The sequence below is a fragment of the Pistacia vera genome, unplaced genomic scaffold (genome assembly GCF_008641045.1).
Source record: "Pistacia vera cultivar Batoury unplaced genomic scaffold, PisVer_v2 Contig563, whole genome shotgun sequence".
Classification (NCBI taxonomy): domain Eukaryota; kingdom Viridiplantae; phylum Streptophyta; class Magnoliopsida; order Sapindales; family Anacardiaceae; genus Pistacia; species Pistacia vera.
In genome coordinates this window covers 1,027,452-1,053,011 of record NW_022196405.1, presented here as the reverse complement: position 1 = coordinate 1,053,011, position 25,560 = coordinate 1,027,452, and the positions used below count along the sequence as shown (strand labels likewise).

At 36.9% G+C, this 25,560-nt stretch overlaps 1 protein-coding gene across 1 annotated transcript; it reads right to left on the bottom strand.

Moving 5' to 3' along the window:
* Positions 1-17,000: 17,000 nt before the first annotated feature.
* Positions 17,001-17,438, bottom strand: LOC116108414 (secreted RxLR effector protein 161-like). Its single transcript, XM_031394666.1, has one exon. It carries the CDS (start codon positions 17,436-17,438, stop codon positions 17,001-17,003), a length of 438 nt encoding a protein of 145 aa, XP_031250526.1.
* Positions 17,439-25,560: the final 8,122 nt, after the last annotated feature.

Sequence of the window (25,560 nt, the reverse complement as noted above, 5' to 3'; positions counted from 1 at the left end):
CAACACCAAATATTACACCAAAAAGAATATTCTTTAGAATGTTCTTTTTTTCTTTTATTATAATAATCAACAATTAATCTATTTCACTCATTATTTGTGTATATATTAATTAAATATTGGGAATGATATTTTTATTAAATAATAATTATTTTAAAAATTATACTAATTTAATAAAATTAAGCATTTATTTAATCAAATAAACATTACATTTAATATAGAAAAACATTACATCTAATATAAAATGATAAAAAAAAAAAAAAACAACAACACAAAGGTAAAATTCTATATTGATAGTAATTTAATTTTCCGAATTAGCATATTCTTCCCACAAATGATCAATTAATGCATTTCGAAGAGCATGGTGAGCCTCTGTATTCTTGATTTGTTTATGTCGAGCAATAAATTTTTGAAATCGGACATTCTCATCTACGACAATTTCAACTTCAGGAGTTGGCGCTTCCATCTGATTCTCAATCGATGCATCAACATTACGTTCATACTCGATTATCATGTTGTGCATAATAATACACGCAGTCATTATATCATGTAATACATTTTTATCCCAAAAACGTGTCGGTCCTGCCACAATTGCAAATTGCGATTGGAGAACTCCAAACGCACGTTCCACATCTTTTCTACATCCTTCCTGTTTCATTGCAAATAATTTTTTTTTGGGACACGTGGATCGTGAATAGTTTGTACGAGAGTTGACCACTTTGGGTATATACCATCAGCTAAATAATAACCCATATTATAATCTTTTCCTTGAATGCTATAATGAGCGGGAGGAGCAATACCTTGAGTTAGGTTGGCAAACAAATGAGATGCCTCCAACACATTAATGTCATTGTTGGAACCTGGCAAACCAAAAAATGCATGCCATATCCAAAGATCATAATCAGCTATAGCCTCGAGAATAATAGTTGGGGATCCACTAAGACCAGCATATTTTCCTGCCCAAGCTGTTGGACAATTTTTCCACTTCCAGTGCATACAATCTAAACTACCCAACATTCCTGGAAAACCACGTTGTTCACCAATATGAAGTAGCCTTGCAACATCATTAGCATTAGGTGATCTTAGATATCGTTTTGCAAATACCTCAACAACAGCACGACAAAATCTCTTCAAACTTTCAATGGTCGTAGACTCCCCTATTTTAATATACTCATTAGTAGCATCTATCGATAGACCATACGCCAACATCCGGAATACTGCTGTTATTTTTTGAAAAGCAGACAATCTGAGCCTACCGAGCCCATCCCTTCGTTGTACAAAGTAGTTATCATGACCATTCACCTGATCAACAATACGAATGAATAAATTGCGAGACATTCGAAATCGTCGGCGAAACATGGAATCATTAAACCGTGGATTCTCGGCAAAATAATCTTTGAACAAATTGTGATCAGCAATGTCCCGGTTGAGATTGATGACTCTATGACCAGGAATTGATCCTCTACGAATCACCTGGTTGTTCTATTGATTGAGATAGTGAAGGAGGAGGAGGTTGTTGTTAGCTCTCATGCGAAGGATTGCTTCTTGCCCTGCATCAATTGCTTCAAGATCATTCATCAATTCCTCATCATCAATTTCATTGTCGGAAAATGATGATGAATTAGAAGATGATAAATGAGATGGACCTCTAAAATTGAAATTCATCTTTGTAGATATATTAGTTGAATGATTTGGAAGTTGATCTGCGAGGTTTTATAGTTGAAGAAAACACTATTCTAGATAAAAAATAATAATTCAAAAAGATGTATTGTCCATTCAAGCTTTTGAGATTTGTGACTTATTAAAAAAGATGTATTGTCCATTCAAGCTTTTGAGATTTGTGACTTATTCAAAAAGATGTATTGTCCATTCAAGCTTTTGAGATTTGTGACTTATTCAAAAAGATGTATTGTCCATTCAAGCTTTTGAGATNTGCGGGGATGAAGGTGGCATACTTGCTAAACCTGTCCACAATGACTATGATGTTCCCGAACCCTTCAGACTTTGGCAAACACGTGATAAAGTCCATTAAGACACTTTTCCATGGTCTCTCGGGCACGACTAATGGTTGTAGCAAGCTTGCCAGTTGTTGTTGCACTACCTTGTCTTGCTGGCAAACAAGGCACGTATGCACATACCCCTCAATGCTATCCTGCATCCCAGGCCAATAGTAGGCAGATTTTAAGAGAGCAAGGGTGCGTCCCATACCTGGATGGCCTGCCCACAAGGAGTCATGACACTCCTTGATTAATTCTTTCCTCAGATTGTCCCATCTTAGGATGTAGAGGTAGTTGCCTTTGGTGTAGAGTAAGTCGTCAGTCAGCCAAAACCTCCAGGTTTTCCCTTCTTCTACCAAGGCAACGATGTTTTGAGCTAATGGCTCATGCTGGAGTCCCTGCTTGATTCGGTCAGCCAATACGCTTGTGACTTGACTAATGCTTGCCAACTCGGCCTTGTGGCTTAGTGCATCTGCCACCACATTGGTCTTGCCCGGCTTGTACTCCAAGACATAATCAAACTCGGCAAGAAAATCCTGCCATCATGCCTGCTTCGGACTCAACTTCTTTTGGGTCTGAAAGTAGCTCATCGCAACGTTATCTGTTAAAGTAACAAACTTAGACCCAAGCAAGTAGTGTCGCCATACTCTAAGGCAATGGATGATGGCTGTCATCTCCTTTTCTTGCATGATGTAACGTCGCTCGGTCTCATTGAGCTTTCGACTCTCGTAAGCAATCGGATGCCCATTCTGCATGAGTACTCCCCTGATGGCAAAGTCGGATGCATCGGTGTGCACTTCATATGGCTGAGTATGGTCTGGAAAGGCAAGCACAGGTTCCTTGCTGATTGCAGCTTTCAACTCCTCAAAGGCAGCTTGACATTTATCAGACCATTCCCACAGCTTGCTCTTCTTGAGTAAGTCTGTCAACAGGGCCGCTTTTGCCGAGTAGCCTTTAATAAACTGGCGGTAGTAGTTTACTAATCCAAGGAAAGATCGTAACTTCGGCACTTTGGTGGGTGTTTCCCACTCTTGAATGGCCTGCACCTTGTTATCCTCCATCATAAGCTATCCATCCTTGATCTTGTGACCCAAGAACATTACCTTCGGCTTAGCGAAAGAGCGTTTCTCTTTCTTGATATACAACTTGTTGTCTCGCAAGACTTGGAATAGTTCCCTAAGGTGCTGCATGTGCTCCTCCCAAGTTTTGTTATACACCACTATGTCGTCTAGATAGACCACCATGAACCGGTCGAGGTAGAGATGGAATATCTTATTCATCAAAGTGCAAAAAGTGGCTGGTGCATTTGTTAGACCAAATGGCATGACCAAAAATTCATAAGACCCATACCTTGTAACGCAAGTGGTCTTTGGCTCGTCGCCTTCGGCTATGCACACTTGATAGTAACCTGACTGTAGATCCAGTTTGGTAAAGTAGCGGGCATGCCCCAACTGATCAAAAAGATCGGCAATCAAAGGAATGGGATAGATATTTTTCACAGATACCTTGTTGAGTGCTCGGTAGTCTATGGACATGCACAAGGAACCATCCTTCTTCCTTTGAAACAAAACTGGTGCGCCATAGGGAGCTTTGGAGGGCTTGATGAACCCTGCATCTAGTAGTTCCCGTAACTGCCTCCTTAGTTCCGCTAGCTCTGGTGGTGCCATACGGTAAGGACTCTTGGCAGGTGGCTTGGCGCCTGGCTTCAGCTCAATCTGATGGTCTACCTCCCTTCTAGGTGGTAGCTCCTTTGGCAGCTCGTTTGGTGAGATATCAACAAACTCCTTGAGTACTTGTGCTACCTCCCGGGGCACTGCCTCTGGCGGGATTGGCTCCTCGTCGTCATATTGCTTAAGGATGGCCAAGTAGCTTTCCTCTTTCTTCTTGATGCCTTTCTTGAACTACATAGCCGAGAGTGTCGCTGTCTCCAGCTTGGTAGAGTGGCTAGTGGGCAACACACAAGCTTGTTCCCTGTCCATGATACACATGGTGTTGGTTGAAGGCAAGGGAAATGTCTTGACTTGTTCCATGAACTCTAAGCCAAGGACAGCTTGGTAGTCATCCATTGGTGCAACTGAGAAATCTATGTAGCCGGACCAAGTTCCTATTGTGGTTTTGACATGTCGTGCCGCTCCATGTATCGGTTTTGCCACTGAATTAACTACCTTGATGGTGCCTCCACCTCTTGAAGCCTTGAGGCCTAGCCGACATGCTTCACTTACTGAAATAAAGTTATGCAAAGCTCCTGTATCTACCATGGCTTTGGTGGCCTTCCCAATGATGGTTATATCAACATAGAGCAACCCTTTGGCTTGGGTTTTAGCTGCGGACTAAATCCCATTGAGTAGTTGCATTGATCCCATGTGTGCCCCATCACTACTGCTTTCAGCTTGCTTGCCCTCTTGATGCTTGGCTATGAGGGAAGTAAGAGCTTTCTTCTCTGAACAGTCTTTCACCCAATGAGGCCCATTGCAAATGAAGCAATTGTTGCGGGGTTTGTTGGAGCCCTTGTCCTAACGTTTGCCCTGGTCCTTACCTTTGGATGAGGAGTAGTCTTGACGGGTGTCTCGGTAGCTCTCCTTAGATTGCTCCTTGTCTCCCACACCTTTAACAAAGCCGCCCTTCTTATCTTTGGATTTGCCGATGTATTCTTTTTGGTTGCTATAATCAATCAAACTTTCAGCAATTGCTATGGCCGTGGCAAGATCTTGCACTCCCCGATGCCTTACCTCTGTTTTCACCCGTGATTGCAACCCATCCATGAAATTGAAGAGCGAGTCCTTGTCGGACATCTCCGGGATCTCCAGTATCAAGTTGATGAAGTCCTTGATATAATCACGGATCATCCCTGTTTGCTTGATCCTTCACAAGTGAGTTCTTGCCTCATCCTCGGCATTCTCCGGGTAAAATTGCCGCTTAAGCTCTCTCTTAAAATCATCAAAAGTAGAGATAGTGTAAATACCTTTTTTGATATCTCATTCTCTTCTCTTCCACCACAACCTTGTAGTGTTTGTGAGATAGAGGACTGCAGTTTCAATCCTCGAGCTTTCCTCCGTGACGCCTACAGCCCCGAAGTACTTGTCTAGTCCCCACAAGAAGTTGTCAACCTCTTGTGCCTTACGTGAGCCACCAAAGCTTTTAGGCCTTGGGACGTCAATCCTTTGGCTTTCAATGATGTTGCTGCCGGTCCTTGCAACCATGGCACACTTGCATCACACTAAATTAGCTTGCACCTCGTCTAAACGAACAAGTGTGCTGTTGATTTTGGTTTGGAACACATGACGGGTCTTGGCAAGCTCCCCTACGAACTCCTCACAGATTCTCCCCATTTCAGTCCTTAGCGACTCTTCCATTTGAAGCAACATGGTTTTCACGACAGTGTGGGTTTCGGTAACCTCCGTCTCTAGATCATCCACTCGATGATCTAAATCCTCCGACTGCGTGCTCACCCTTTCTTCTACACGAGATAGGCGTGAGTCAAAACTGGAAATAAAATCTTTGGACTTACCTCTCTGCCTTGAGGGATTGGGGTTGGGGTCGACTCTCTCCAGACGACCACGTTCTTGGGAAGTCTCCATCTCCGCCATCTTGGTTCCCTTTGAAGCGATAGTGTCTTTTGCCATTGAATGAAAACCGAGGTTCTGCTAACCGAGGCTTTGATACCACTTGTCACGCACTTAACTTCTTTGTTAAGTTCGTGCTGCTTTAACTCTTCGGAAATGAGTTAAGCATCCTAACGCTTACACAAACTCACAGGCTAAAAGTATACAAATGAGAGAGAAGTGTAGAGAAAATATAAACTCTGTATTGATGGAATTCAAGTTATGAAACTTTACATGGTGGAGTTGCCTATTTATAGGCTGAAGCTCCTCAAAGTAATGTGACTAATCTACATGCTTAAGCATTAAGAAACCCTAGGTGGCAAGCATTGGTGCAACCTTGGAAACGAAGTTGGTTAGTCGTTAACCTAGCTGCTGAGTCGTTAACTTAGCTATGAAGTTAACTTAGCCCTTAAGTTTGCTTCACCCTGAAGTATACTTAATCAGTAAGCAACGTGCAGCATGCTTGAGTCGGCAAGCAGGCTGGTCTTGACAATAGGCTACTGCAGGAGATGCAAGATTAGCTAAACAGTGAAGGAAATTTACATAAATGAATGAAAATTGTGCCATAGAGGGTGTGACAAATGACTCAGAAGAAGAATTTTTGTTGGCATCAAAAACATCAAATCTAGTAGAAAAAGGAAACTCATTCTTATCGAACTTAACACTAGGATTGACAAACACTCTCCCATCTGAACTTAAGCACTTATACTCTTTATAAATTAAACTATACCTAACAAAACACACTTAGTTGAATGAAAACTAAATCTGTGTTTATTGAAAACGCTAAGAAAAGGAAAATAGGCACATAAAAAAACTTTCAAAATATCATAAGAAGGAGAAAATTTGAACAACATCTAATATGGGGAAACATTTTAGAACAATAGTGGGCATCCTAATTATTAGAAACACAGTAGTTTCAAATGCAAGCCACAAAAAAATCGCAAGGGCATAGAAGCATGTGCTAATAAGGTAAGACCTGTCTCTGTAATATGTTTGTGTTTTCTTTCACTTCTACCATTTTGTTGGTGGACATATGAATATGAATGCCTAAATTGTATTCCTTCACTAGTAAGATAAGGTATCAAGCTTTTACACTTATCTACTTGATCAAATTGAAGAGACTTGACTTTATAACCAAACTACCTCTCAGCTAAGTGATAAAATTTTACAGAGATAGACCTAACTTCTACTTTAGTTCTAAGAGGAAAAAGCCAAGTGAACCTACTAAAATCATCAAGGAGTTGAACATTGTTAGAGTAGATGCCCTAGAGCCAATCAATTATTGTAGAATTGACTCTTTGTAATAATGTTCATTGATCAATAAAAGACATTTTATACTATATCGCGTAAATCATCATTGTATGTATTGATATATGTCTTTAGAATAGTAGAACCATGACAAGGGTATCAAGTGTTTCAAATCTTAATAGTGAGAACCCTATGAGCACATATGGTGGTCATTCTAGAAATGTCCGTAGCCCCAGTATTATTTTGAAGTAAGGCATAGATAATACGATACGACTATTATAGCGTTGAACAACCCTATCAAAAGGCAGTGACTGATCTCACTTGTCAAGGTTGTTTGGTGACAACTTGGTGCAACACATGGGTGCTTGCTGTAGGCAAGTTCACTGGACTGACCCACCAGAGGATTCCATATGGATGGTAACCCTAGTGTCTATGAAACAAATCCTCTAATGAATAGTGGTGCATGTAATCCTTAGACTTGAGATCACCGGAGCGCCTTGTGCACAGATTGGTGTAGTTTGACATTAGCCTAACGCAGTTCTATTAAGAGCTGTCAATATAGTGGTGATTGACTGCAATTCAATAAATGGCAATGACACTAAAATTGTGGCCACAGTGGGATTGAGTTATTGCTTTATCCAGTTTATAATACAAGTCATTGGTCTAATAACTAAATACATAATATCGAGAGTAATCGAGGTTAACACTATTTCTATGCCACAGTCTCGTCGAGATAACGAATGATGAAAGGATTGGATTGTACGGTAACCATATCGTTGATAGGTAGCTGCTTTGCTGAATCTGAATCTATCGGGTGGCCATGATGCCTTGCTAGGGGTCAATCTTGGTCTGTGTGTAGTGAGACGATTAATCGGTGTTAATCACGATACTACACACTACCGGTATGATAAAGAGCCTACGGGTCACACACATAGAAGATAATTTAATAACCAGTTTATAAGAACGGCTTTTTCGTCTTTTTAGATGAAAGAGTATTTTGGTAATTTCACAGTACAATTAAATTTGTTGAGGTCGTAGCCTTTATTTAATTTGTTAATTAAAATTAAATAAGTGAAATTATATTTAAATATGTGTTCGCATATATTTAAATGAATTATTGTTCTTGTTAAATGTTAATATATGAAATATATGTATTAATTGAATTTAATTGAACAATAACAATAATAATTATTAAAATATCTAAAGGGGGCTGTTTGGATACAAGAGGTGTTTGGGTTGGAGCCCAAGCCTATTCCACGATGGAATAGAGCAAAGTGTGCACTATATAAGTGCAACACTTTGTGAATTATTCAATTAATTCATTTCAATCATTAAAAGGAAAATTCCAGCCCCTTTCTCTTCTCTCCCATGCTAGAATGCTTTTGCTTGAAACAAAGTTTGATTGATTTCTTTTGGTTCTTAAAGACTAAAGAGGATCTAGCAAAGCTCTCTTTAGTTCGTTAGAGTTATCTTCGTGTGAAATATATTGGTTCGATCCTACACTTGGGTTGGTAACGAAATCCGTTTAGAGACAAACTTGGAGAACCCTGCAAACGTGCGTATGATTTCTTAAACTTTAAACTGATTTTTCTGCAGATTCTATTATTATGTATAAACTGTAATTTTTGTGCCCTGATCTTGGTTCTAAGGAATGATCTATCATGTAAATTATTTTGTTTTCCGCTGCCTTAGATGATCGTTTCCTAACAAACATAATACTTGAACTCTTCTAATGATGAAATTGGAGCAAGACCCCATATGCCACTATGAATGATTTAAGTGAAGCAATGGCTTTAGAATTTGAACTAGGAAAACTAGTGAGATACATTTTTCCTAATTGGCATGCTTCACAAAATTCTATTGATGAGAAATATTTAGAGCTTACGATTGATAAGGAAGATGAAGATTTCGGTAAACCTATCATGATTTTACGAAAAAATATAGAGTGGGGATAACCTAATCTGTTGTGCCAAATCATGGACTCAATGTTCTTATTTGTGACTGTCAATGCAACAGAAGTACACAGTATCAACAGGCTCAATGTAATTTGATTGAGGCATATTATTACGAACAACATTTTTATCAAAAACAGTTGCTCTTTTATTATTAGTGGACTAAGTACAAGGACTATCAAGTTGATTTACAACTTGTGAAACCTAAATGGTATTATTAATAAGACCAGACTCAACAACTTTTCTTTGAGCAATCTCGGAGTTACAAGGCATGACTGATAATAGAGATTTTTCTAACTGACACTTAGGACCACTAAAAGCTACATATGTTCTAGATTGTGAGAAATTTGCAAGCTTTGAAGATGAAAATGAAGAGGATTGAACAGGTGTTGATGATAAGGACTGACTGGACTGATTTGATGGAATCACCAACTGATACAACCCTACCTTGAGATCTCCTTGTAGTAGTACTATCCTGCTAAACGTGTCCTTTACAACAAAACAATCAAAGTTAAACTAAAACACAACATTGTTATCTTTCGTAAACTTAGATATACTAAGTAAATTTTTTGTTATTCTAGATATACAAAAAATGTTTTTGAGATATAAACACTTAGATCGCAATGTAGTAGGTAAGGAAGTAAAGCCAGTATGAGAGATTTTGAAAAAGAACATGCTTTCAAGACTCCAATTGAGATTTGCAGATAGCAAGAACCAACTTTTAAAGCATGTAAAATTGTTTGGTCATTTTATGCTTACACGAAAGGAGGAGTAAGCTTTACGATGGGCTGCAAAAATGGCAACAAGATGGGCTATAAAAATGGCTACAAGATGGGCTACAAAAATGGCAACAAAGCAGCAATTGTGGCTGCAAGGTTGGCTACAGAATTGGCAACAAAGCAACAAGATTTGCTACAAGTTTGGCATGAAAAGCCATGAAGGCATGATGAAGAACTTGCTTTGAAGTTCACTACCAAAAAGATTCAAGGAGGAGTGCTGAAAGTTGAATCATTTTGGTAGATGATGAAGATGCTGCTGCAGAAGAAAAGGAATGCAGTGAAGAAGCAGAGCCAAGAGAATGAAACTTGTCCAAAATTTAGCATGCCACCACAAAAGAAAATAAGTGTCGCGGCAATGGCCAAAGAACTACAGTTTCAGGTTGAGTCAAATTGTAGTTATTTCAGTTATATCTAAATTTCTCTTCAATTATTGTTCAGTTATATTTGCACGATTAAGTAAGTTATGAAATCTTATCCCTTAACGAATCTATAAATAAGGGATTGTAAGGTGAATGTATAAAGGAAAAATATTAAGAAAAAATAATGAAGTGAAATTTATGAATCTTATTTTTCCTTCACTGAATTTAGAAGCCAGAGACTTGATTTTCTTGGCTTCTAAATTCCAACAACAATTAAAAGAAATTCCTTTATTTCCTTTCTTTTTTTTTTTTTTCACTAAAATAATTCTTTTCTTTTTTGATATATATATATATATAATTCGGAAGTAAGTATATATATATATATACGTACTTACTTCCGAATTTTGGGGTACTACACAAGTAATATTTGATAGTTGTAACCACCACTAGGTGACCTGATGGTAAAAGAACAAAATGGGGTTCCATGAGCCCCTGAGTTCGAGTCCCCCCAGACACTAATAGGGGTAACCACTGGGGCTTTTACCTGACCAACAATTCCAGGACCCTGGGGGATTAGTTAAGGCTAAAATATTTGATAGTTATACTAATGCTTAGTTGCATACGATTGAAGAAATGATGGTCAAAGAACTCGAGGGTGCAAGGCTTTTTTTATTTTTGGTGAGGGAAGTAAGATATGTAATCCTGTAAATCTTTCATGGAAATTGAGATTCCATGATGTAAAGGGGATTCTATGGAGTCGCTATGGTTGAGTTAAGTTTAGACTAAAAGGGATTCTATGGAGTCTCTATAGCTGAGTTACGTTTAGACTAAAACTTGTGTCGGTTTTTGTAGTGAGATGAAGTTCAGTAGAGTACCAACAAGTAGGGATGGAGGGAGGGGGGGTCAGTTGACCGTCCTTAAGTTTTGAAATTTTTTTTACTAGTTTTACAAATTTGCACCTAAATGAAAAATAAATTACAAAAGAAACTTTAATCGATCCAATAAGTTAAACTCTCATTTTCCTTTTTGGGTCAAAACTAAACCCCTCTTCCTCTACTTCCCAAACCGGTCTTTTTTTATTGCCCATAGCTGATTCAACAACTTACGGTTCAAATTTTTTCTTAAATTTCTAATTATTTATCCACACAAATGCAGTTTTCTCCTACCTATCAAGCCGACAAGCCCATTTCGCTTCAATTTGTCAGGTAATACTAATACTAATACATTTTATATTTGTATTCTTTTATGTTGAAAGTTTAATGTTAAATTATAGATTAGGATTTAGGAAGATGAAATTGCCATTGGGACCACAAATTGTACCCATCTTTTTTATAATGTCCTAGATATGTAGCTTTAGGAGTTGAATAATTGTTTCAATAAGGTAAATACTGAATAGCTTATTTGTTTGACATATTTATGTCCAAATGAATCATTTGTTGTTTTGATAAACAAAAATTGATACGACTTGCCGAACTTTATCCACAAGATTTTTTTGACTTAGAACTCATGGCACTTGACTCTCAACTTGATATTTATATTATACACTCTAATGTCAAATTTATGGGATTAAAAGGGATTGAAAATCTTGCAAAATAGATGGTTGAAAGTAAGAAGGATAAAGTGTTTCCATAGTTTATTTGTTGATGAAATTAGCATTGATTCTACCCGTTGCCACTGCTAGTGTAGACAGAGCATTTTCAACAATGAATTTTGTGAAGACTCTTTTGCGAAATGGAATGAGTGATCAATGGTTGAATAATAACTTAGTTGTGTATATAGAGAAAAATATATTTGATAGTATTAATAATGATGTCATTATAAAATACTTTCAAAAAATGAATTCCCGTCGAGAACAATTATAAATATATTAGTTAATGAGAATTTTATAAATACAAACTTGTGCTTATTTTAATTTAAATTTGTATTGTTCTTCCAACTTTGACCCCCTACATTTCATTTTTAGCTGTGTCTCTACTAACGAGCAATGTCTGGGGCAGAACTACTACAAACGCTTAAATTGGATTCATACGAAAGATTGAGCTGGGAAAGTTTTAATACTTTACCAAATGTATTAAACCTAAGCGGAATGGGTTGCTAAGTTGATTTTAGTGCTCATTCATTACCATTATAAAACAATCAAACATGAACCGAAATAAAGAACACTAGGGGTTTTTACATGGTTCGGCAAAACGCCTACATCCATGGGACCAAGTCTAGAATGAAGCCAATCCACTATGGTAAACTTTTCAATTCAATTACAAAGCCAAAGATTAAGCCTTAGTTGCAAAAACAATCCTTGTTTTGTAACGCTTCAACCTCCACCCTTTTGTCGAACTTCGAACTATCACATCAAGCTTCACATTCACGAAACCACTTGGTCAACCTTGAACTCCTCTCAAGGTACAGCGCCGAAGATCCACTCCAGTTGAATCAGCTCTGCAAGCTTCAAGCACCAACTACATAACCAACGTAGAAGGAAGGACAAAAGTCAAAGTATTTTGATGAAGGTATTTATAAGCCTACCTAAGCATAGAAACCTGATAAAAAACAAAAGAAACCTTTAGAAATATTCAGAGTGCTTTCAAGGAAATAATCAGGCTTAAATGAAATTGCATTGGAGAAGAGATTATATAGAAAATATCTGCCCAATGCAAGGGGACAAGTGGCTAACAAGAAAACTTTATGGTTTCACCTTTATGAAAAAGTTTATTCCAAGTCTCTTGGGACCACTAACAATTGTAAACAAACTTTCCAACACACATCATGAATAAATGAAAAGTGTCATGGACCACAAAAAATATCTCATAAAGAGAATAAAAACAGTTCATGAGAATATTGAGATGCAATACGTGTTATGCAAAATATATGTCAGATGCATGTGACCACTCAGACTCTAAGGTGCTCACACGAGATAACAGAAAGTAGACTCAATTGAAAGTGGTCACTTTGACAGAAAGTCGTCACACTGGAAATTTAAACATAAATGATTGTGCAGAGGCAAGACAATGTCATGACCTCAAAGATCAGTGTTTCCACATTGAGTTCATAATTTGACAAATAACTTTCAATCTTCCCCTTTGTCAAACTTATGAACAAAACACAATCCAAAAAAAAAAAATATTTGTCTCAAAAGAACATCAATCAATTAATATAGACAAGAAACAATCTCAATGAGAAGCTAAGCAATTAGGGAAAAAAAAAAAAATTGAAATCTTAAGCAAGGCATATATAAAAAAATTGCTTTAGGATAAACATAAACAGAGCTGAACAGCTCCCCTCTCAATAGGAGCACTCCCCCTGAGTAAATAAACCAAACACTTTAGAAATCCAGTGATTAGCAAAAAATTTCAGTTTTTATCATAAAATAAAAATAGCAGCAACTGCAAACAAAAGAGAAAACACATTAGAAAAATAGTCATCATAATCGACGAGCAACAAAACCTTAATCATAAAAATTGTTTACCACATAAACGAAATGCATCAGTAATAAGTTCAAGAGAAGTTTAAACCAACAAAAACAATAATAAAAAGTTCTACATGAAAGAAAACAAAAATAAAAAATAAAATTGTCTCTCTTCACACCAAGGTGAGCACATCAGTTCACCACCTCAATTCAGCCCAAAGTCATCACCTCAGCTACCACATCAGCACACGCAAATAGTAAAACTACTCATCCTCTTTGTTCATAAGTTCTGGTGTCTTGAGGATCTTCTTGGGGGAAGTTTGTTCTTTCAGCCTGAGTCTTCAACCTTCTTACTCAAGTGGACACTGCTGGTGCAAGAGCATCATCATCAGCTCATGTGTCGGAAGGATCTTGTTGTTGTTCACCCTCAATATTGGCGTCATGGATATGAACCAATGTAGTAGCAGTAGCATCCTAGGCAGTCTTTGCTTGATCAGAAGCAGCAACATGATCTATCTCTTCTAGAGCAATAGTAGTAGCTTGGTCATCCTTTTCTAAAGTAAGAGTAGCAACTTGGTCATCCTTTTCTTGATCAGAACCAGCAGCTTCGATTGTATCTTGTTGAGTTTCAACTGGAGGTTCCTATTGAACTGGAACAATTGATGAAGAAGCAGTTGCCGATGATGAAGTTAGTTTAGCTTGGATCTTTTTCACCATATCCTCTAAGACACCCACTCGTGCATGAAATGTGAAGTGAATGTGAGTCATTTGCTCAGTAAGCTGAGAAAATTTCTCATCCATTTTGCTGTCAAGAACCTGTAATAGATTAAAAATTCTGGATTGGCCAGTGTTAGCTTTGCCAAAGGTAGCATTTGAGGATGAAGGCACATCTTGAGCAGGTGCTGAGGTTGGAATCTTGAAGGTCTTGGTTGTAACGAATCTAATTTTCAGGCGAGAATCAGTTGGTTGCCTCTTAGGGTTATAGGAAGTTACAATCCTATGGATCAGGGAAGCAAAAGGTAAAGCTAAGGATTTCCCCTTGGCTTTAGTAGCAGACCTAATGCTAATGTAAATCAAAGCCCCCAAATCAATTTTCTCCTAATTAGCAATTCCATAAATCAACTGAGCTTTATCAAGACTCATAGAGGAGTTGTGAAGCGATGGAGACCAGTTTGTCAGGGTGATCATAAACAAAATGTTATAGAACTGGGTCAACACATTGGAAGGAATGTGGCCACTCTTAGGCCATTTCAGAACAGACCCTCCAGTGAGGTCATGGCTAACTGGTCCAGGTGTTCAAGACTAATGGTTAAATCATCAGGTTCCTCAATAAGGGGTAGATTCAAAAACTTCCTAACCACCTCAGCTGTGAAATCAATCCAATGCCCTCTAACACAAACTTGATTTCTTTTCAAACTAACCCTGTTTATATCGGTCCTAAAGTTTGAATAAAATTCCTGGACAAAGGCCTAATAAGGGAGAGGAGGACTCTCAACAGTTTTTACCCATTGTCTATCAATCACAATAGACTTGATATCAGGAAAATCATCAAGTTGTACATAGGATTCACACAAGATAGGTCTATGAACAATAAAGTCATTAAACTTTGATTCAGCAAAAGGATTGCTAAAGATAAGACGTTTACCCAACTCCAATGATTCAGAGGCAACAATTTTGGCCTTTTTCTTCTTCGGTTTTGGCGCTTTCTTTGTATGTTTGGATTTTTTATGAGATTTCTTCTTCTTCTTGCACTTAACTCTGTTGATCAACGGCTTATCAAAGGAATGCTGATCAATAGTAGGTGAGACAGGTGGTGGCAGAGTCTTGTCAGAGGAGGATTGTGAAGGGTGTGGTTGTTCATCGGTCTGACTCTCCCTCGCCCTTTTCTTTGATTTTGACACATTCTTGATGTCGGCGATGGAGGAATCTTGATGCTCCATGATTGACAAACACTCAAGGATTAAAAAACTCAAGATGAAATTCAAAGAAAAATTTGAGAGAAAAGGCTTTGAGCGGCACGAAAATGTTTCAGCTGAGAGACAATGAGATGTCGCAACAATTGAAACGTGCACCCTAGAAAAATATGGAATTTTAAATGAAGTCGTCACTTAAGTTTCATGTGAGCGCACTGTCACGCAATGTGATCACTCAAAATAGTTAATTTCAAGGTGATAACCTCGCTCTAGGAGTGGTCACACAACACACGAAATAAAACAAACAATCTCAATCATTAGGTGGTGCCTCAAAAATCAGTGTGGGCATACAAGGATCTTTTTCACAAATCAAATCAACATATTAGAGTGTGGTGACTGTAAAGACTCGTGTGGGCACCGTGAAGCAAACAGGCTATCACATGAATACTCAAGGTGGTGACATAGACACAAAGGACGTAGACTAAAATCACATAAAATTTTTAAAAAGAAAAAAGTACAAAATGGTCATGAGATCAGTCAAAAATTTTCATACGATTTAAAGAGACAAGTCATATTTTGGTTTGATTAGAAGACACAAAATTCATTTCTCAACCTATGAAAGAAATGCATAAAGAGTATCTCATCCAAAGAACATTCCACAACTTAAAGCAATCACTCCTTTAAGTCACAAATGAGCAACAAAAGCAAACATTCTCGATCATATTCGTGTGAAGTGTCCTCAAGGGGTAAGTATGACTCGTAGCGGATCCAGAAATTTCTTTTAGGGTGGGCCAAAATAAAAATTTATTATACATTACTATTTTTGTCCATTAATATTTTTATTAGGGTGGGCCAAAATATATAAATTTACATATTAATATTAAAAAAAAAAAATTTGAGGGTGGGCCATGTGGCTGGATCCGCCACTGGTATGACTTATTGGTCAATTTTGAAATAAAAGCAACTCCCCTTTCTCTCATGCCCTTTTTCTTTTTGTTAATTCTTTTTCTTTTTGAATTTAATCTCAACATTTTGGATTCTTTTGCATATAAATAGGGATTAATGGGCATAACACTCAAGAGGTAACCAAGTATAGCTTTCACACTTGCAAATAGTTAGTCCTCTAAACGGTAGATTTTCCAAGGACGTCGGGGTCTCTACATCCTAGAAAATTACTCAAGTATGGCTTTCACACTATAAACAAGGTAGCTTTTTCACAAGGCGACAAAAAATATGCACATAGCACTCAAAAATGAAAAAAAGTCGCTATACTTCTTTGAGGTGAAAAACAAGGTGGACACTTCACTCACCACACATATTTCAAAAAGAGAAACACTTCTTTATGACTCAACACAGATCAAATACACTTGCAACCTTAAAGAGAAAGAAAAGTTTTCTCATGACATTATTAAAAGAAAGACTCTACTCAAGTTGAGTTAGTCCAACAGACTTCCTTAAATTCACAAAAGTTTGAAAGTCTAAAGCCTTTGTAAATAAGTTAACAAGTTGAGACTTTGTGTTCACATTTGCAAGGGTGATCACTCTATCTTCGACCAACTCTCTAATGAAATAATGCCTAATATCAATGTGCTTTCCTAGAGTGTTGAACTGGATTCTTAGATATGTTAATTACACTTGTATTATCACATAAAATAGTAACACATTTTTTTATCAAAACGATAGTCACTTAACATTTGTTTAATCCACAAAACTTGTGTATAGCAGCTCCCTATAGCAATGTACTCTACCTCTATAGTTGAGATTGAAATGGAGTTCTATTCTTGCTGTACCAAGTCACCAATTTGTTTCCAAGGTAAAACCATCCTCCAGATGTACTCTTCTTGTCATCCAAGCTTCCAGTCCAATCTGCATCACTAAAGCCAACCAAGGTAGGGTTAGTGCCATATGCAAACCACAATCCAAAGTCATATGTACCTGAGACATATTTCATGATTCTCTTCATAACAGTAAAATGAAGTTCAGTAGGATCAGCTTGAAACATTGCACAAACACCTACACTGAAACATAAGTCAAGCCTACTTGCAGTTAAATACAACAAGCTTCCTATCATGCTTTTAAACACTTTGTTATCTACCATTTTCCCATTTACATCCTCAGACAGTTTAAGGGTAGAGCTCATAGGTGTTTTAGCATATTTTGCATTTTCAAGGTTGAATCTTTTAAGCATGTTCTTTGCATAATTTGATTATGATACAAACAAACCACTATCAAATTGCTTAATTTGAAGTCCTAAGAACATGTTTAATTCTCCTACCATGCTCATTTCAAACTCATCTTTCATTAAAGAAATAAACTCTAGAAATTGAGTGTAAGAAGTGGAACCAAATACTATGTCATCAACATAAATTTGAGCACAAAGAAACTCACCACTACCATGTTTAATAAAAAGAGTCTTATCAGCATTACCTCTTCCAAAATTGTGATCAAGAAGGAATGAGGTAAGCCTCTCATACCATGCTTTTGGAGCCTACTTTAGTCCATATAGTGATTTCTTCAGTTTGAACAGATGATCTGGCTTGTAAGGATCCTGAAATCTAGCAGGTTGCTCAACATAAACTTCTTCCATAAGCAAGCCATTCAAGAATGCACTCTTCACATCCAATTGATAAAGCTTTAACTTTAAGCAACAAGCAACTCCCAAAAGCAATCTAATCAATTCTAATCTGGCCACTGGAGCAAAGGTCTCGTCAAAATCAATCCCTTCTTCTTGTGTGTACCCTTGAGCAACAAACCTAGCCTTGTTTCTAACAATATTTCCAAATTCATCAGACTTGTTCTTAAAGATACACTTGGTTCCTATGACATTAATTCCTTCAAGCCGAGGAACCAAGCTCCATACATCGTTCCTCTTGAATTGTTCAAGCTCCTCATGCATGGCAACAATCCAGCAATCATCCTCTAAAGCTTGTTTTCCATTCTTTGGTTCTAAAAGAGAAACATAGCATAAATGGTTAATTTCATTAAATCAAAATTAAATCTTTTCTCCTTGTAACCATTACCTCTTCAGGATTTCCAATGACAGAAGATGGTGGATATGCCTTCTTGATCCAAGAGGGAGGTTCTCTGGTCTTGGGAGTCCTTCTTAGAGTGATTTCATCTGATAGATCAACTACTAAGTCAAATCCTTGTCTTTGGGAGACAGACCCATGTTGAGCAACAGTGGTGCTCACTTCAGGTTCTTGGGTGGGACTTCATCTTAAGATTTATTTCCAGAAGGAGTCATAATGGGCACTTCGTCACGATCTGTGGTCACTTCAGCAGGAGCAATCATATCATCAATTTCATCTTCCTGTGAGAACTTTGAGTAATCTTCTAAATCAGAGAAAACCATATTGAAAGATTCAATGATACGTTCTTTTCTCATGTTAAAAACTTTATATGTCCTACTATTTGAAGAATACCCAAGGAAGACTCCTTCATCACCCTTAGCATCAAATTTCCCTAGATGATCTCTATCATTTAAGACATAGTACTTGCATCAAAGACATGGAAATACAAAAGATTTGGTTTTTTACCTTTCCACAACTCATATGGTGTTTGAGATGTATCTTTCCTTAAGAAAATTCTGTTAAAGATATGGCATGCAGTGTTTATTGCCTCGGCCCAAAGTCTTGTAGGCAACTTCTTTGCATTTAACATAACTCTTGCCATCTCTTGAAGCACTCTATTATTCCTCTCCACTACACCATTCAGTTGTGGTGTCTTGGGGGCAAAAAACTCATGCCAAATGAGCTGCATTTCACAAAAGTTAGAAAAATCAGAATTTTCAAACTCCTTCCCTTGATCATTTCTTATCCTCATCACCTTTTTTACATGGCAGTTTTGCTCCACTTGCAATCTTTTCACAAGACATTGAAAAGCTTTAAATGCATCATATTTTTCTCTTAAAAAATTAACCCAAGAAAATCTAGAAAAATCATCAACACAAACATAGACATATCTCTTTTCACCTAAACTTTCAATTTGCAGAAGGCCTATAAGATCCTTATGAAGTAGTTCTAAAACACAAGAGGTAGTCAAACAAGATAGAGGTTTGTGAGAGCTCTTGGTTTGCTTACCCTGTTGGCAAGGACCACATACTTTATCGTAGGGAAACTCAAGCTTTGGCAGACCCTTAACAACATCATTCTTAGAGAGTTTCACGAGATTTTTGAAGTTCATATGTCCAAGTTTCTTATGCCATAGACCAATACAATCTGATTTAGTGCTCAAACAAGAAACTTTGTTAGACAATAAATAGCAATTATCATTTGATCTATTTCCCTCAAGCAAGGAAGAACCATTAGCATTCAAGACTTGACAAATATTCTTTGAAATGACACAACACAATCCTTGTCACAAATTGGACTAATGCTAATAAGATTTTCCTTAAGACTTTCAACATAAAACACATCATTTAGCATTGGGAAGCCAAGAATGACAATAGAACCTTTTCCAAGAATCTTACCATTTTTCCCATCACCATAGGTCACATGGCCATCTTCTACAAGTTCAAGATTAGCCAATAAAGCTTTGTTACCTTTCATGTGTCTTGAATAGCCACTGTCAAAGTACCATAGGTCATTTTCAAAAGCAAGTAATGAAGTATGGGTAACAAGACAGTTAGCACTAAACTTGGGTTTCCACAATTTGTGATTTTTGAAAAAAATGTTATGGTGTGATGACTCGAGAGATTGAAATGATGACCTTACTGAATTAAAATCATGATTTTCAATGCCATCTTTTCAAATATAAAATGAGTTTAAAACAGTTTGGTCTGATATGACCTTTCTTTTGGCAAAAATGACAGATAGGAATGAATTTTTTTACCTTCAAGGTCTGATCACGTGGGGCATTCTGAATTGACTCAGACACCTTGACAAAGGTATGTCACACCAGATTTGGAGCTGCTAGCACCAGAAGAGAAGCCCAAACCCGATTTATCACCGAAAACCTTTCCTTGTCCAAGAACTTTATCAAGCTTATATGAACCTGCATTTAACCTTTCAACAATGGCCTTGGCCTCAGTTAGTTCATTTAAATCTTGATTCAACAAAATTTCCTTATTGGACAAATCAGATAACAAGGCTTTCATTTTATCATTCAAAATTTTCTTATCTTCTATTAAGTAAGATTTTTTATATTCAAGAGATTTAATCCTCTTGATGGTTTTTAACCAAGCCTCATATATTTTGTCATAAGCCTCGTGTTGCTCTTTGTAGACATCACTTGAGTCATCTAAGGACATACTATCATTGTCCTCTTGGTTAGTTGTAAGGGCCAAAAAATGTTCATTCTCATTTGTGTCATCACCCTCACTCTCACTCAAGATGGCAGCCATGACTTTTCCTTTTTTCTTTAGAGTGTTTATACACTCAGATTGAATATGGTCGTAGACTTCACAATCAAAGAATCCAGTTGCTTTTCTTTTCATTTTCTCTTAGAAATCTTTTAGAGAACCCTCCTTGACCAGATTGGTTAGAAAATCTTTTAACAAAGGGTTGTTTTCCCTTTTTAGCCACATTTGGCTTTCTCATGTTCTTTTTCATGAATTTTGAAAAGTTTTTAGTGATTAGAGCAAACTCATCATCTTTATTATCACTAATATCACAAATAACCAAAGAATCAGAATACCTCATGTTTCAATGCAAGCCCTTTACCTGATTTCTTTTTCCATCGTTTCAGGCTAAGCTCAAAGGTTTGCTGAGATCCAATCAATTCATCCAGTTGCATCTCATCAAGGTTATGACATTCTTCAATGGAGGTTGCTTTGGACATGAATCTTTGAGGCAAGGAGCACAACACATTCCTAACAAGTTTAGCATCAGAAAAGATTTTGCCTAAAGCAAAACACTTATTAGTTATATCACACAATTTGCGATGAAAATCAGTAATGGTTTCATTATCATGCATAACAAGTTTTTCATAGTCCATGATTAATCTTCTAAGCCTAGTCTTTTTCACAAGATCGGTTCATTCATTTTTAACTTGGAGGCTATCCCATGCATCCTTAGCCATTTCACAGTTAACAATATTTTTCATTTGACTATACTAACAACATTAAAAATAGCATGAAGGGCTTTTGCTTTCAAGTTAAAATTAGACTCTTCTAACTTAGCCTTGGATTTTCCTTTACTCCCACTTGCTTCATCAGTTTTAGGTTCTTTCCAACCGATCGTACAAGCATTCCAAGCCCTCTCATCTATGGATTTCAAAAAGGCACATATCCTAGGTCTCCAAAATGAATAGTTGGTTCCCTCTAACAAGGGTGGTCTATTGGTAGACCCTCATTCATTGAAAAAACTCATGATAAACAAATAGTTAGTGTGGTCACACAAGGACAAGGTGATCATAGTCAGAAAGTTCAACACCAGTGTGGTCACACATCTTCAAGGTGGTCACAAGTCTAGAAAGAACAAAAATGTAGAGAAATCATGAAAAAATAACCAGAACGTAAACAGAAATAAAAGTGCGATAAAAACACAATCAACAAGCAAGGATAAAATGAAATAACTTTCCATAACAGACTTTGATACCAATTGAAAGTTTTAATACTTTACCAAGTGTATTAAACCTAAATGGAATTGGTTGCTAAGTTGATTTAGTGTTCATTCATCACCATTATAAAACAATCAAACATGAATCGAAATAAAGAATACTAAGGGTTTTTACATGGTTCGGCAAAATGTCTACATCCATCGGACCAAGTCCAAAATGAAGCCAATCTGTTAGAGTAGATGCCCTAGAGCCAATCAATTATTGTAGAATTGCCTCTTTGTAATAATGTTCATTAATCAATAAAAGGCATTTTATTCTATATCGCGTAAATCATTATTATTGCAATATGTATTGATATATGTCCTTAGAATGGTAAAACCGTGACGAGGGTATCAAGTGTTTCAAATCTTGATAGTGAGAACCCTATGAGCACATATGGTGGCCATTCTAGAAACGTCCGTAGCCCCAGTATTATTCTGAACTAAGGGCACAGATAATACGGTAAGGCTATCATAGTGTTGAACGACCCTGTCGAAAGGCAGTGACTGATCTCACTTGTCAAGGTTGTTTGGTGACAACCTGGTGCAACACATGGGTGTTTGTTGTAGGCGATTACACCACAGCAAGTTCACTGGACTGACCCACCAGAGGATTCCATATGGATGGTAACCCCAGTGTCTATGGAACAAATACTCTAACGAATGGTGGTGCATGTGATCCTTAGACTTGAGATCACCGGAGCACCTTGTGCACCGATTGGTATAGTTTGACACTAGCCTAACGCAGTTCTATTCAGAGTTGTCAATACGGTGGTGATTGGCTGCATCAAGGAGTGTATCAAGACTGTGGTGGATAGACAGAGTATTCATCACTCCCAGGTACGAGAGAAGTTATCTCAAGGCGCAATTCAGTATATGGAAATGACACTAAAACTGTGGTCACAGTGGGATTGAGTTGTTGCTCTATCCAGTTTATAATACAGGTCATTGGTTCAGAAACTGAATACATAATATCGAGAGTAACCAAAGGTTGACACTATTTCTATGCCTTCATCTCGTCGAGATAACGTATGATGAAATGATCAAATTGTACGGCAACCATATCGTTGACAGGTAGCTACTTTGTTGAATCCGAATTTATCGAGTGGCCATGATGCCTTGCTAGGAGCCAATCTTGGTCTATGTATTAGTGAGATGATTAATTGGTGTTAATCACGATACTATACACTATCGGTATGATGAGGAGCCTATGCGTCACACACATAGAAGATAATTTAAGACTCAGGAAGTAAGAAGGGCGTTTTCATCTTTTTAGGCAAAAGGGTATTTTGGTAATTTCACAATGCAATTAAATTTGCTGAGGTCGTAGCCTTTTATTTAATTTGTTAGAAAAATTAAATAAGTGAAATTACATTTAAATATGTGTTAGCATATATTTAAATAAATTATCATTATTTTTAAATGTTAATATATATATTAAATATATATTAATTGATTTTAATTAAGATAATGATGAACTAAAATAAATATCTAATTGGGAGTGTTTGGAAACAAGGGGTGTTTGGGTTGGAGCCCAAGCCCATTCCATATAGGAATAGGGCAATTAAAGGTCACTATAAAAGAAAAAGGTTTCATTGAAAAAGTAGAGAGATTATTCATTCATTACTTTTTCATTTAAAACAAAACCCTCCAGCCCCAAATACTCTCTCCCACGCCACTTTTAGTTTTGATTTAAAAATCAAATACTCCTCATTTCTTCTTGGTCATAAGGCTAAAGAGGATCTAGCAAATCTCTCATTAGTTCCTTGCGATTATCTTCGTGTGGACTATATCGGTTCGATCCTACACTTGGGTCGGTAGCAAATACATTCAGAGACAAAGTTGGAGGAGCCTCCAAACGTGCTTATGATTCCTTAAACCTTGAAAAGATTTTCTACAGATTTAATATATATATTGTATAAACTGTGATTTTTGTACCCAGATCTTGGTTCTAAGGAACGATCCATGTAGTTTATGTTTTTGTTTTCCACTGCGTAACTGGGTCGTTCACTAACACAATCCAAGTATCAGTTGCAACCTCTACCCTTTGGTCCAAACTACGAACTATCACAACAAGCTTCACTTTCACAAAACCACCTAGTCAACCTTGAGCTCCTCTCAAGGTATAACACCGAAGATCCACTTCAGTTGAATCAGCTCAGCAAGCTTCAAGCACCAACTACGTAACCAACGTAGAAGGAAGGACGAAATCAAAGTATTTTGATGAAGGTATTTGTAAGCCTATCTAAGCATAGAAACCTAATAAAAAACAAAAGAAACCTTTAGGAATATTCAAAGTACTTTCAAGGAGATAATTAGGCTTAAATGAAATTGCATTGGATCAGGCGTATATCCCTTCCATAACTCATATGGTGTCTTACCGGTTTTCTTATAAGGAATTCTATTTTGTAAATGACATGCAGATAACAAAGCCTAACCCCAAAGATTATCAGGTGCAAAAGAACTAACAAGCAAAGCATTCATCATTTCTTTCAAGGTCTTATTTTTTCCTTTTTGTTACTCCATTAGATTCGGGTGAATAAGGAGGAGTCATTAAACAAGACATATTCACCTCCTCTAACTGATCTAACCCTTTTAATCTTTCTATTTAATTGATTTTCTACTTTAGCTTTATACAAAAGAAACATGTCAAAAGCCTTATCTTTATTTCTAAGCAAATATACCTTAGTGAACTGAGAAAAGTCATTAATAAAAGTCACATAATATTTTTTACCACTTCTAGTCATCATTTGTTTCAAAGGTCGATATGGATTAAACTAAGCAATTCAGTTTCTCTTCGTATAAAATGGGAAAGATTTCTGAGCTAGTTTAGATGCAACACATACCTTACATTTATTCAAGCATGTATTACTAATACTAGAAATTAAACCAAGATATTGCATTTTCTTAATATAAGAAATCCTAACATGTCATAATCTAGCATGCCACATATCAATAGAATCAATCAAGTAAGCAGAAGAATATGCATTTTCATTCATAATTTCATAAACATTGAGCACAAAACGTCCTTGGTTACAATAACCTTTGCACACAAAGACGCTATTCTTTGTCAGGCAATTTTATCAGATTCAAATGACATCTTAACCCCAACCTTTCCTAATAAAGCCACAGAAATTAAATTTGCTCTAATATTAGGCACGTGAAGCACTTCATTGACAACCAAAGTCTTGACAAATGTGAGCTTCAAAAGAACATTACCTTTGCCAAGAACATTAGTAGTTTGAGAATCACCAAGATATACATGTTCTTCTCCATCCCCTACAGGAGTGTAGGAGGTAAAAGCATATTTGTTTACATAAATATGTCTGGTAACACCAGAGTCTACCACTCATTCTTTCACATTGGCTACAAGATAAGCAACTAAACGTTGTAATTATATCATCTCCTTTAACCAAATTTTGCCTTTGGCTTAGAAGGATTGTCATTTCTCATTCTCTTTCTGCATGGAGGTGCATGATGATCTGACTTTCCATAAACAAAACAATTTCCCTTCTTTTTGAAGGTGTGGTTAGGAGCTTTAGGCTTGTAATTAGATTTTTTGTTATCATACCTCTTATATTGCTTTGAAACTTATCTTGCACCAAGTGTGCTTTTGAAGTCATCTCCTTTGCTTCTGCAGCATTGAGTTCTTCTTTGTTGGTGTCCTCAATTATGATATGGGCGGTCAAATCTGCAAATGACGATTGTTTGTGCTTATGTTTGAGTTGTTGCTTGTAATCCTTCCAAGATCCTGGCAGCTTTTCAATCAGCAAT